The sequence below is a fragment of the Protopterus annectens genome, chromosome 15.part0 (assembly GCF_019279795.1).
Source record: "Protopterus annectens isolate FY-2018-M chromosome 15.part0, PAN1.0, whole genome shotgun sequence".
Lineage (NCBI taxonomy): Eukaryota > Metazoa > Chordata > Ceratodontiformes > Protopteridae > Protopterus > Protopterus annectens.
In genome coordinates this window covers 303,179,618-303,194,702 of record NC_056749.1, presented here as the reverse complement: position 1 = coordinate 303,194,702, position 15,085 = coordinate 303,179,618, and the positions used below count along the sequence as shown (strand labels likewise).

Genomic DNA, 15,085 nt, shown 5'->3' with positions numbered 1-15,085 from the left:
GCCATCTCTGTTTACACGGTGTTCTAGTATATGTACAATTTATTTATTTATTTCATTTGTTAACCGGGTAGTGTCTGACCAGGACAGAAGCCCGTTTTCAGCAGAGACCTGGGGAGAAAAGCTCCAAAGTGGATTACAATAGTATTTACATATGACATATACAAGTTACAATTAATTGTAGGACATACACAGGAATACAAATTACAAGTTATTACAGTAGTGTTAGAAAAAAGAAATCAGGAAGTAACAAAGTTAGACATATTAAAAACATTGGGCAATTAAAAGCAATTATCAAAGTATATCACGCATTGTCTGTTCTCCATACTTCATACTATTCTTCTGGAATTCTTTTGGGAGAATGATTCAAAGAAGCCAGGAGATACTGAGAAAGGGAGGAAAATGGAGGATATAAATATTTGTGGGTACAGATATTTAGCTTGGGGTAGTACAGGAGCAGAGCCTATGCTTAGAGAAATGTTCTTTAAGGGTCTGTTTAAATGACAGTGTGTGTGTTACTGATGGTGAGAATATGCTGTGGAAGAGAGTGTTCCATTGCTTGGCTATGGCATGAGAGAACAGGGAGATGCTATAAGCGTTTTGGGCTTTACTAACTTTTAACAATATTTTTTCAGCAGATCTATGGGATGCTAGGTAGAGTTGGACTAGGTCTGACAGAGTTGGACAGTTGTCAGGCTTGTATAGGACTGTGTGGCCGGTTAGTAGTTGAGTCAGGGAGAGGAGATGTGGGAGCTCTAGCCAGTTTAGGTGATTTAATGCAGTACAGTGGTGAGATCTATAAGACTGATTAGTAGCGAATTTGGCAATTTTGTTATAGCAGGATTTGAGGCTATTTAGGTCAGATATGTGAAGGTTGGTAAATATTTGAGAGCAATATAGAGGGGAAGATAATAGATGGGTTCAAGCAGTAGTGAGTCTGGCTTGGTCAGTAAGAAATGGTTTTGCTCTCTAGAGTGAATCCAGTTTGGCATGCACCTTTTTAATGATTAGGTTTGATAAACACCTCGCTCTAAGTCCACTATCAATTGTAACACCAAGAAGTTTTGTATGTTCTATTGGCTCTATTATGGTACCACTGGAAGAGGACATAAAGATAGGAAGTAGATTTTTAGATGTTGGGTTTTGGTGGAAGACCATAAGCTTGTTTTGGGGGGGTTAAGTATAAGATGGAGTGTTAGATAGTTTTCTATACTGGGGAGGGCTGCTTGAGTTTTTTCTTGAAGTTCTTTTATAGTGGGGGCAGAGGAGATCAGGGAAGCGTCATTGGCATATTGTACAATTGAGGCTGGTTTAGCTGCAGTATGAAGGTCTTTAGTAAAGATAGTGAATAGATCATTAGTAAAGCTAGTGAATAGGAATGGACCAAGGATTGAGCCAACTGTATGATCTATTTCTATTTTTATGCTGCGATTGCCCAATGGCTTGAGACATGGCTACAAAGGTCCTCATGCCAGTCTAACTTTGTTAACAAATGTTAAGTAAGCACTCATTACAAATTACATCTTGTAGAGAACTGTTATTAGTAGTCCCAGTGGGTAATGAAGTCCTCCATTGTGATTATGTCATGGTTACTTAGAAATGTGAACATGATATTAACAATGTTTTACAATACCAAAGGACTAATAAGAGATGGGAAACAGTCTGTGTATTGCCCAACTTAAGGCATCCACCACTCAAGTCAAATTGTAAAGTAGAATATTTGAATCACTGTCTGAATTATGCAAGGTAGAAAGTCCCACTGTAGGTGGGAAGGGTCCTGTCTATCCAATCTTTCTCCAAGAAGGCTGTGTAAACAGAAAAAAACAAGCAATTAAAGTGACTAAAATAATCTTGGAGAGTTGCACTGTAAGGATACTAAAAGCCAACTTATTCTACAAATAATGGACCAGAGTCTCAGATAAGGCATTACAGATCTTTATTTCCAAATGAATGAGCACTACTGTGTGGAATACCCTTCCTGGGATTACAGAATTTAAATGATTCTTATAGCGGTGGGGAATAACTGAAATAAAGTGTCTCTGATTGTGTATACAGGAACCCACACACTAATCTATTAAATTTATGCACATTAGAACCCCCAGTAGACCTATTTGCCATCAGAGTACTCTCACCATTAGCATTCTCCCTTTATAACAACTTTAATGAATGCTCAAGTTAAGAGTACTCCTTACTGGGTCACTGTGGTAAACTTTACCTTCTACATTATTTAATAAACCAGATACAAAATACAATCAAATAATAAAAGTAGAAAAATATTAGTGGTGGGATGAATGCCCACTTCTGCTGGGCAGCTTTCTGTGTACAAATCCTTAAATAAAAGAATCACGTCCATAGCTCTTAGTCTTAAACCATTACGTCTTCTCTCATGATCTTAGTAGTTAGCAATTTATTAAAGACAACGCCATTGTTCAAAGGTCTATTTAGTTTATTTATGACAAATTCTAATGACCTGAGGCTTTTTATCAAAGACAGCTTTCTAATCCAAAAGGTTATTAGGGAAATTTCTGAAAAATCTTGACCACAACTCGTATAGAAAATACTTATGAGTGCTTTTGCATTAAACGCTTCATCAGATTCAGGCCATCTCTCCCACCCTGAAGCCCAGTACTTGATGGTCAGTAAATGCACAGTTTTGTTAAGACTGTCAGAAATGAAATCATTAGGTTTAGCCAAAATTTGTTTACTCCCACAACATCTGGGTTAACCTTCAATACCCAGGTCTAAAGCATAACAAAATGCTTTTCTTGCAACACACAGATTTGGGAAAGGAACCTTGTGCTCTTTGGATTTTTCAAAGACTGTACCTGCAGGACAAGGATTAATTTCAACTCTAACCGCAATTTCCAGGGAAATAAGGACACACACATTATGGACAGGAGGCATATCAATACCAAGTTTCCTGTCCAAATGCAGATTTGATATTCTTGTAGTTAGCTAGTTGGTACTGCAAACCCAGAAAGTCAACCATGGCACTAAAGGTGCCACCAAACATGTCCCTGTTCCCATGCATTAAGGTGGTATTTGAATAATAGCACAGAGAACTGTGGGGTACCCAAGAACAGGCATCATCAATATAAAAGTAAACCTCCTCACTCTTAAATATGGTTGGCAAGAGCTCAACAGTGTTGTATGCAACTGTTGAAGCTATATCTTGTAAAAGATATAAGCAATTCACATGAAGACAATAACTCCCTACAGGCTGTACGAGAACTGTACAATGAAAGACTTTAAAGAAGAGGTCAATATTTGCAGTTCTGAAGAAATAAAAAGACATGAACAATGTAAAGTTCCTTAATCCAAGTGGGTACTATTTTTAAAAAAAATATTACAAAAAGCTTGAGGTTAAAGAAGCAACGTGGCAACTAAGATTAAATGGTGTTAAATAAGCATTAAATCTGTTTTGCTGTATTACGTGCTTATGTATTTATTTCTTGTCTATATAAACATATTTATTATACCATGACCCCCCCAAAACGTGCACGCTGATTGGCCAGCGTGCCCATTGTAAATCGAGTTATACTAATGGAAAAAGGTCCGGTCGCCCGGACTTTTTTCCATTAGTATAACTAGTTTTTTTAAAACACTGTCTCGCTATGTTAAATGGGTTTAACATAGCGAGACAGCTTTAAAATAAGCAACAGAGATCTCCGTTGCTTATTTTAAAGCTGTCTCGCTATGTTAAACCCATTTAACATAGCGAGACAGTGTTTTAAAAAAAAGCAACGGAGAAAGCAAGATCTCCGTTGCTCTTTAGTGTTTCGCTATGTTAAATGAGTTTAACATAGCGAGACAGTTTTAAAATAAGCAACGGACATCTCCGTTGCTTATTTTAAAACTGTCTCGCTATGTTAAACTCATTTAACATAGCGAAACACTAAAAAAAAGCAACAGAGATCTTGCTTTCTCCGTTGCTTTTGCCCACAGCTCGGATGTACTGCGCAGGCGCGCAGTACATCAGAACTGCCGCGGATGCCAGACATCTGCGGAAGGGCAGCAAACAGGCATTATACTATGCCATTATTTAAGAAAAGGAATAGTTTCTTTTCTTAAATAATGTCATGGTACAATAGCAAAACCACGCCAACCGTGGGTAAATTTAGCATTACCCACACCCAGGCGTGGGTTATTGCTATATTATTTACAAGTCTCTATGCTGGAGAAGTTCAAAAGAAAACCGTATTACTCTTTGGCACTGTTTTTATACCGGACCGATGGTTAAGTTTTAATGCATTGCATATAGGAATCTTTCAAGAGATTGTATTATTCATTATTTATAGTATCACATTAATAAGGTTAGGTTTGAAGTGTATATCATTACAAAGCTACTAAAGTTGTTTAAGATTTTAGAATTTGGAAAAAAAGGTTGAGATTTATGTAATTTTCTAAAGATCATGTGACAGTTGCACCAGGTACTTAATGGGGTTTGCTTTGTGACTAATTACTCTGACGAAGCCCTGGGAATGAGGGGTGAAAACATAGTCTTTGATGCAACTGATATTTTTTGGTATTTAAGTAAGTTCCATTTTTAAGCTGCGAGCCTGTGGTGTTATTTTTGGTTACTTACCCTTTGGACTTTTTATTTTGTTGTTCTTTTTCTTTCCTTTTTACCCTTTTCTTACTCGTCCTACTTAAACCCTTTTCACTCATCTCTCATTCTCTCTACTTAACTCTCCCTTCATACCACCTCCTCCATATGTATTTTCTTACTTCTTTCTTACTCCTTCCATATCTGTAATATTCATCCTTTCCAACTTCTTTCTTTTATATTAACTTTATCCTCTCACCTTTGCACTCTCCCTTTCATCCCCTCTCCACAGCTCTCTTCCCTTTATATTTCTACTCTACTCTCCACTCTATACTTTCCTCACTTTAGCCTCTTTTCTTGCATATCTTCGGCTCTTGCTTGTCTTTCATCTGATGTTCTTTTTTCATAAAACTTTTCATACAGTTTTTGCTAATATTTCTCATCTGGCTTCAACTAATAACCATCTTGCTTTATTATTCCCTATTCATCCTTGTTCTTGTTCATATTGTGGGCAACTATTAGTCATTATGGCATGTTCAGACCAGTATTCTTACATACCTTTTGATATTTCTGTTTCCAAATGTTTGTACTTCAAAATTTATCTATTTCTAATTGTTGCATGTTAATACTGATAACTGGCGTTGGAGCTTTACTCCCCAGGCCTCCTCTGAAAATGGATAAGCAGAAGCCAGGACTAGCTGTACAGGCTAAAACACACACTTTTTTATTTTGTTAGCGCTTTCGGAAAATCCAGTGACTCTCCTTCCTCAGACAACAATAAATGCTTGCCATTTTCAATAAATAGCACACCTTAATACGTGAATTAAACAATCAACTAATTAGGAAACATTAAGTAGTTCCTTTAAAGCCACAACGGATTAAAATAGTTATTATAATAATTAATACAAGTTAATAACTTTAAAAATACAACACAATCTATATAGCATAAACAACAATGCTATAATAAAGTTAAAATGAAGCTTAAATCTTAAACTATACAAAAAACACCAACACTAAAATTCTAATAAAAGACATAAATGCATCAAAGTGTAGAACATCAGATCAGCTTAAGCTAAAACATTTAAATACTGGGCAAAATTTATATATTGACAATATGTAAAAAAGTACCTACAAACGTGTTTCCCTACCTTTTCAAAGCCAGCTTTTTAAGACAACATTTAATGGAAACGGTCTCATTGAGACCAGGCAGTAAATATCATGCAGTCAAAATCTGCCATCTCAATTCTTCGATTTCGAGGTTAATATCATCCTTATGAATCTGGGTTAAAACCGAAAATTTAAAAGAATGGCCAGGATGAACATTAATGTGCCTAGCTAAGGCATTCGTAAGGTCAGATTTAGTAATCGCATAACAGTGCTCATAAATCGTTGTTTGAGCTTCGCTCAGTTTTGCCAATATAAAAGGCATTACAGTCCTGGCATAGAGCACAATAAACTATTCCAATGGAGTCACAGGAAAAATTACCCTGAATTTTAAACTGAACCCCTAATGTTAAACTGATAAGCTAGGTTCAAATGCTTACATTGATGACAACACCCACACCTTACCATTCCTTTGGGCCTGCCACTCTTACTTTTATTAGTATAATGCAGTAAAGATTTCAGATTCAACCCACGTCTAAAAGTAATAGTGGGTTGATCACCGAAAATCTTAGCTAAAGAGGGTCTTCCATTAGTAAAACCCAGTTCTTTGCCAAAGTAGCCCTAATAAAAGAATGGTCAAGGTTGTAGGTACAAAAAAAACTAATAGGATTTTGATCTTGATTTTTGTTTCTTAAAACCTCGAGTACCCTAATTCATCAGGTTCAGACACTTCAAGTGGGACGGCTAACAATAAGGGTTTGTAAAACCCACTTTGCCGTTTATTAGTAACCTCCACCTCTAGAGATTTAACAAGTGACAAGGGGTATCCCCTCTTAATAAACATTCCTTGCAGCAGTTTACATTCATCCAAAAGTCAGCTTCCTCAGAAACCATCCTAACAAGCTGCCCCTTCATGACCCCTCTTTTGATGGTAAGGATGACAGCTTGAAAAGTGTAAAAGGCATTGGAGTAGGTGGGTTTCCTAAAAATACAGCTTTTAAACTTTTTGTTAACATAATCTTTTTGGACAAGAAAGCTGATAGAATCCAGCCCGATACTGTACGTTAATTCCAAAAAGTCAGTTAAGCTAGAAATAGACACAATAAAATCATTGATGACATCCTGTGGTCCTTTCCAAAGAAAGAACATGTCGTCCTGGTACCTAGTGTACCAGGCAACATTTTGCTTAAAGAGGGGGTCGCCAAATAACTTAGTGGTCTCCCAATGGGCCATGATGCAGTTGGCAAAACTGCCACAAGGGGAGCCCATTGCTACCCCTGATTTCTGAACATAAAGTTCCCCTTCAAACATCATAAAGTTATTGGTAAGAACCAATTCAAGAAGTGTTTCAACCACATAAATAGTGTTGTTGTTAACATTTCTAGCATACAGGAAATCCCTAACCCACTCCAAGCCTAAATTGTGAGGGATCACTGTATAGAGATCCCTCACATCAACAGTCAAAAAGATGTAATCATCTCTAAACTGAAAATTACTAAAGGCTCTTAAAAAGCCCCATGAATCCTTACAAATCTGACCTTCTTTTTCAATCAGGGGCTTGAGAATACCATCTATGTATTTAGCACATCCGTACGTGATGGACCCTCGCCCATCTACAATGGGTCTAAAAGGGGGGTCGGAGAGGATTTTAGGAATCCCAAAGAAGGAAGCTATTCTAGGAGCTGGCATGGAAAGAAATGTAAATAAGTCAACGTCAATAGCAGCTTCTATAAACAGGTCATCCAGAACCTGTTTAATTTTAACATATGCTGTATGGAGTTCATTGCGACTAATCTTTTGATAGGCTGGGTTTTCCAAATGTGCTAGCATAGATGAAACATAAGTATTGTGATCCATGCAAATTAACCCACCCCCTTTGTCCGGCTTCATCATTCTTATTTTACAATCCTTTAAAAGCCTGATAAAGTCCCGTTCATTATTACTTATATTGAACCCTCCTTACCTTCTTCTACCCCCTTCCTGACAGAAGGTACGGAAGTCCAATTCACAAATTTTTTCGTATGCTAGAAGAGCAGAAACCCGTAAAACATCCTGAACTGATGAATTAACCCCCAAAAGGGAAGTAAGATTCAACATACGAACAAACATCTTAAGGTCTATAATTGTATTGACCAAGTTTAGACCTGAGTCAGGAACGAAAGTAAGTCCTAAAGAAAAAAAGTCAATCATCTCTTTTGGAAACACAAAATCCGTGTAGTTGTACAAAAAAAAAAAGTCACCAGTCTCGTTAACCTGAACAGTGGGATTCAAGTAGTTCTGTTGGACTACCTCCTCCTCTGGTTCTTCCATTTTGATTGACCCGTTGGGTCTCAAACCCTGTTGGATCACACCAGGGATGACATGCCCGTCCTGCTGGTCCGGCACAGCATTGGAGGCATTATTATGGCCACGGGTGGAATTAGAGCCATTATTGTGACCACCCCCGCCATTGTTCATTTGATGATTATTAAGATTGTTCCTTATTCTTTCGCTCCGTCTTGACCCTTGATCGTAACCCTGAGAGTTACTGTTTTCTCCTTGTCAATATATAAATTTTGCCCAGTATTTAAATGTTTTAGCTTAAGCTGATCTGATGTTCTACACTCTGATGCATTTATGTCTTTTATTAGAATTTTAGTGTTGGTGTTTTTTGTATAGTTTAAGATTTAAGCTTCATTTTAACTTTATTATAGCATTGTTGTTTATGCTATATGGGTTGTGTTGTATTTTTAAAGTTATTAACTTGTATTAATTATTATAATAACTATTTTAATCTGTTGTGGCTTTAAAGGAACTACTTAAGGTTTCCTAATTAATTGATTGTTTAATTCACGTATTAAGGTGTGCTATTTATTGAAAATGGCATGCATTTATTGTTGTCTGAGGAAGGAGAGTCACTGGATTTTCCGAAAGCGCTAACAAAATAAAAAAGTGTGTTTTAGCCTGTACAGCTAGTCCTGGCTTCTGCTTATCTAGTTTGTTTGTTTTGTGCCTTCGTTTGCCTGTAGAGTTTTTATGGCTAACCAGGAAGTGGCTGTTTCTCAAGGCTCACTCTTTTCAACTACCGAAGCAGCTGATGACACTTTAGATGAGGCGAACGCCAACGGGGATCTCACTATGTTGCTGCAAGTCCTTATGGGACGAGTTGACACACTAACCCAGAAAGTTGAAAATCTGGCAGGGAGATTCGGATCCAACACTAACGCAGCTCCTGTTCAAAATGGAGCTTTAGCAACAACGAATTTTGCTCTGCCTCTCAATGTTAACAACGCTTTTTCTACGAACTGTTTGGATCCTAATTCGGACATTCAAGGTGGCGGACAAAGCAACACACGCCCAGCTCAAAGGCAAACATTGAGAGCTGCTGGTGGGCAAAACAGCAGCTCCAGCGACGGTGTTTTGTTGCCTAGAGCGCAGGAAATGAGTGCTGCAGGACTCTCAACTGAAGCTATTAGTGGTGCAGTGCCCAACCTTGGAAGGTTTTTAAACAATCATGATTTTTTTGCTGATGACAATGGAGGGGTGACACGCTCCCAGCAAAGAGATCAGGACACTTCTTTAACAGGTACCATTAATGCATTTGACTATTCACTGTTTCGCTGTAGAAAGCTACAGCTTGAGATTTCCTATTTGGAAGAATGTCTGAATAAATTGATTGTGCCTAAGGGTTTGAGACAATGGAGGTACCCAGTGGGGCTTGTTAATCAGTCCGACTTCCATCTTGAACTGATTAATTTATTTAACACACAGGCTTTTGACTTTGAGACTTTTAATTAAAGAATACAAAACTCAAGTGACTAATTATACCAAAGATTTGGAGGTTATGGAGCAGGCTATTCTTAGTCATTGTGATTTCCCCCGGTATAAGTTTGAATACCTGAGAATTTTTAACAGCATTGATGCCACAATTTGCAAATTAGCAGCGGGGAAGAAAAAGAAAATTACTAGGGATATCCACCAATTCAACTCTAAAACTGCCTACCCCCCCCCCATTTGTGAACCTTGTCCACCAAAATAGAACATCTCAAAACAGTGACGAAGGCTCTGATGATGGGGGGGAATTCCAAGGAGAAAACAGTAACTCTCAGGGTTACGATCAAGGGCCAAGACGGAGCGAAAGAATAAGGAACAATCTTAATAATCATCAAATGAACAATGGCGGGGGTGGTCACAATAATGGCTCTAATTCCACCCGTGGCCATAATAATGCCTCCAATGCTGTGCCGGACCAGCAGGACGGGCATGTCATCCCTGGTGTGATCCAACAGGGTTTTCGGGGCCAGGAGACCCAACGGGTCAATCAACCGAGAAACACGAACCAACAGGGGCGGTCTCGGAAACGGAAGAACCAGAGGAGGAGGTAGTCCAACAGAACTACTTGAATCCCACTGTTCAGGTTAACGAGACTGGTGACCTTTTTTTTGTACAACTACACGGATTTTTTGTGTTTCCAAAAGAGATGATTGACTTTTTTTCTTTAGGACTTACTTTCGTTCCTGACTCAGGTCTAAACTTGGTCAATACAATTATAGACCTTAAGATGTTTGTTCATAAGTTGAATCTTACTTCCCTTTTGGGGGTTAATTCATCAGTTCAGGATGTTTTACGGGTTTCTAGTACGTACAACCCTCCCTTGCACCCGGCTCTTCTAGCATACGAAAAAATTTGTGAATTGGACTTCCGTACCTTCTGTCAGGAAGGGGATAGAACAAGGAAAGGAGGGTTCAATATAAGTAATAATGAACGGGACTTTATCAGGCTTTTAAAGGATTGTAAAATAAGAATGATGAAGCCGGATAAAGGGGGTGGGTTAATTTGCACGGATCACAATACTTATGTTTCATATATGCTAGCACATTTGGAAAACCCGGCCTATCAAAAGATTAGTCGCAATGAACTCCATACAGCATATGTTAAAATTAAACAGGTTCTGGATGACCTGTTTATAGAAGCTGCTACTGACGTTGACTCATTTGCATTTCTTTCCATGCCAGCTCCTAGAATAGCTTCCTTCTTTGGGATTCCTAAAATCCACAAGCGCCTCTCCGACCCCCCTTTTAGACCCATTGTAGATGGGCGAGGGTCCATCATGTACGGATGTGCTAAATACATAGATGGTATTCTCAAGCCCCTGATTGAAAAAGAAGGTCAGATTTGTAAGGATTCGTGGGGCTTTTTAAGAGCCTTTAGTAATTTTCAGTTTAGAGATGATTACATCTTTTTGACTGTTGATGTGAGGGATCTCTATACAGTGATCCCTCACAATTTAGGCTTGGAGTGGGTTAGGGATTTCCTGTATGCTAGAAATGTTAACAACAACACTATTTATGTGGTTGAAACACTTCTTGAATTGGTTCTTACCAATAACTTTATGATGTTTGAAGGGGAACTTTATGTTCAGAAATCAGGGGTAGCAATGGGCTCCCCTTGTGGTGGCAGTTTTGCCAACTGCATCATGGCCCATTGGGAGACCACTAAGTTATTTGGCGACCCCCTCTTTAAGCAAAATGTCGCCTGGTACACTAGGTACCAGGACGACATGTTCTTTCTTTGGAAAGGACCACAGGATGTCATCAAGGATTTTATTGTGTCTATTTCTAGCTTAACTGACTTTTTGGAATTAACGTACAGTATCGGGCTGGATTCTATCAGCTTTCTTGTCCAAAAAGATTATGTTAACAAAAAGTTTAAAAGCTGTATTTTTAGGAAACCCACCTACTCCAATGCCTTTTTACACTTTTCAAGCTGTCATCCTTACCATCAAAAGAGGGGGGTCGTGAAGGGGCAGCTTGTTAGGGCGGCTAGGATGGTTTCTGAGGAAACTGACTTTTTGGATGAATGTAAACTGCTGCAAGGAATGTTTATTAAGAGGGGATACCCCTTGTCACTTGTTAAATCTCTAGAGATGGAGGTTACTAATAAACGGCAAAGTGGGTTTTACAAACCCTTATTGTTAGCCGTCCCACTTGAAGTGTCTGAACCTGATGAATTAGGGCGTCCACTCGAGGTTTTAAGAAACAAAAATCAAGATCAAAATCCTATTAGTTTTTTTTGTACCTACAACCTTGACCATTCTTTTATTAGGGCTACTTTGGCAAAGAACTGGGTTTTACTAATGGAAGACCCTCTTTTAGCTAAGATTTTAGGTGATCAACCCACTATTACTTTTAGACGTGGGTTGAATCTGAAATCTTTACTGCATTATACTAATAAAAGTAAGAGTGGCAGGCCCAAAGGAATGGTAAGGTGTGGGTGTTGTCATCAATGTAAGCATTTGAACCTAGCTTATCAGTTTAACATTAGGGGGTTCAGTTTAAAATTCAGGGTCATTTTTCCTGTGACTCCATTGGAATAGTTTATTGTGCTCTATGCCAGGACTGTAATGCCTTTTATATTGGCAAAACTGAGCGAAAGCTCAAACAACGCATTTATGAGCACTGTTATGCGATTACTAAATCTGACCTTACGAATGCCTTAGCTAGGCACATTAATGTTCATCCTGGCCATTCTTTTAAATTTTCGGTTTTAACCCAGATTCATAAGGATGATAGGGGTGGCCCTTGGCAGATTAACCTCGAAATCGAAGAATTGAGATGGCAGATTTTGACTGCATCATATTTACTGCCTGGTCTCAATGAGACCGTTTCCATTAAATGTTGTCTTAAAAAGCTGGCTTTGAAAAGGTAGGGAAACACGTTTGTAGGTACTTTTTTACATATTGTCAATATATAAATTTTGCCCAGTATTTAAATGTTTTAGCTTAAGCTGATCTGATGTTCTACACTTTGATGCATTTATGTATTTTATTAGAATTTTAGTGTTGGTGTTTTTTGTATAGTTTAAGATTTAAGCTTCATTTTAACTTTATTATAGCATTGTTGTTTATGCTATATGGGTTGTGTTGTATTTTTAAAGTTATTAACTTGTATTAATTATTATAATAACTATTTTAATCCGTTGTGGCTTTAAAGGAACTACTTAATGTTTCCTAATTAGTTGATTGTTTAATTCACGTATTAAGGTGTGCTATTTATTGAAAATGGCAAGCATTTATTGTTGTCTGAGGAAGGAGAGTCACTGGATTTTCCGAAAGCGCTAACAAAATAAAAAAGTGTGTGTTTTAGCCTGTACAGCTAGTCCTGGCTTCTGCTTATCTAGTTTGTTTGTTTTGTGCCTTCGTTTCTCCTCTGAAAATGGGTTTTCACCCAGTTGGACTATCCCAGTACACAAATGTTAAATAAATAAATACGCATTAGCACGGTGAAGAGCACATTCCACTGACTGCATAGACTACCGTGAGGATTAAATAAATAACAATTAGTTACAAGTATACACCATCATATTAACACAGTAGCAACACAGTAGCAGTTAACAGGGTGACAGAGCGTGTTTGACAGAGGAAAAGATCTGAATAATTAAACACAAGAATCAAATAAATATCTTGGGTACAGCATCAATAACCATAAGCATTCTAAGTCTCTTGACTTTCTAAACAATAAGCGTTGGGAGGGTGACCTAATGGTTAAGGTGTTTGCCTTACAAACACAAAGTGCGGGGTTTGAGTCTCACAGGCGATAATTGGCTAGGCTTAAAATGGCTCGTGAGGGCAGTCAGCTTAGTACTAACATACTACATATTTAACATTCTAAAGACATGCTTCTGGAGCATTTCTCCCCGGGCCTCCGCTGAAAACAGGATCTGTGGAACCTAGTCAGACTTTCCCGGTCAACAAATGTTAAATAAAAATAAATAAATAAAATAAAAAAGTGCTGTAACAAGAATGAGCTTCTTAAAAGTCATTAAGTACTATATCATACACACCAAAAAACTACAGACAAAACAAGACTGTAATACAGATGCCTCAGATGTATGTAAAGTATAAATATGTATAACAGGTACAATTGATATTTAACAGACAAAAAAAGAATGCAACACTACACATACTAATTACAATCAGTTTTAGAATCGCAATTAAATTCCTCCGAGGACAATACTAAGGTAAAATTGTAAACATACCACAATCTCTTAAAACAAAAGAAAATCTGATCAAAACCAAAAATAATTGGGGACAAAGTCCCAAAAATAGGGACACATTTTAAATACTACTCTTATAAGCTTAGCAAAAGGTCTTGTGTTGCCATGCATTTTCTAAAGGATATGAACTCAAACGCCCGTCATTATTTTATGAATTCCGTCGTCACTGATTTGCCACAAGAATTCAGAAAAAACACAAATTTTATGAAGAACACAATAAAAATATGAGGCAATCTGGACATTCTGCGAAAATATGGACAATTAAGAAGTGCGACTGTAAACACTATTTCCCAGTGATTGCACCACTACACGACTAAAGGGTCTCCCATCACATTCACAACTTATCAGAAACATCTTAACCTCATGCCAACCTTCAAGAGCAATAATGGCTGGCTCGGTTTTAAGGTACCATTATTAAACGAACGAATGCGAAACCTGAACAGTATGTTCACTTGACATGAATAAAGCTTCACGAGGTGTCTACTTTTCCTGACAACTCACCACTTTCACTTCCTAAATTAAATTCAGACTTCTCTCAGTTCTCGGGGAATACTTTGAATTAGAACCTCCAAATGTTACTTTATGTGTTCAGTTTAATACAAATGCATAAGGCTGTTTCTCAAGTCAGCGTTAAGGACTGCAAAAACTCAAAACAGAAATATAAACAAATCTATGCCTACACCCCTTGTCATACACAGCATGTATAAAATTTCAATGAATTATGTTATCCTGCTCCAAACATAACTTCCCGTTCCTAACGCAAGCACGTGCCCAAGTATTTAGCTGAGTCACATGACACAAATCTACTACCAAACGAGATTAATAACATTTAAAGAACCAAACTATAAAAATAAATACATAAGTAAAACGCAACGTAATACGATTGAAACAGTATCCCATGACGGGTGAAAAGTATGACAGAAGGCACAAAACATAATCTATAGGAGAAAACCGTTCTTTGCAGCTTCCAAAATAACTAACATTAATTCCTTCATATCTAATAACTGACCTGAGAGACGGTCACTGAAGCAGATGTTATTATTCCACAAATAAAACATACTCCATATAGAATATGCTCAAACACCATCAACCACGACAGCGCCATCTTGCCCAAATACAGGAACAACATCAAAAGGGGGTGGGGTCAAGCACACTCAAAAAAAGGGAGAACCTGTCAATTGTATTCGGCATTGCCCGAAACTTTATTTTACATGAGATTAAAGCAATGTTTGGATTTGAACGCTAACTTGATGTGTATGTTTTTTAACATTGATTATTGTGTACCGATAATTATGTTATATTAAGGGTAACTTAATTATAAGATGCATTAAATATATGAGGGAAACGGTGATTTCTGTAGAAGACTCGTGATGTGCAATGTAGGAAGTCATCGGCCACTTTGGT

At 37.7% G+C, this 15,085-nt stretch overlaps 1 protein-coding gene across 1 annotated transcript in view; it reads right to left on the bottom strand.

Annotated features, from left to right (window-relative positions):
* The window catches only part of TMEM179B (transmembrane protein 179B), a 495,505-nt gene extending 480,680 nt beyond the window's left edge, over positions 1–14,825 (bottom strand). The window contains exon 1 of the mRNA XM_044057072.1: positions 14,691–14,825. Coding sequence (XP_043913007.1) covers positions 14,691–14,810 — 120 coding nt within the window. The 5' untranslated portion in view covers positions 14,811–14,825. The remainder of the gene's footprint in view (positions 1–14,690) is intronic.
* Between the last annotated feature and the right edge of the window lie 260 nt (positions 14,826–15,085).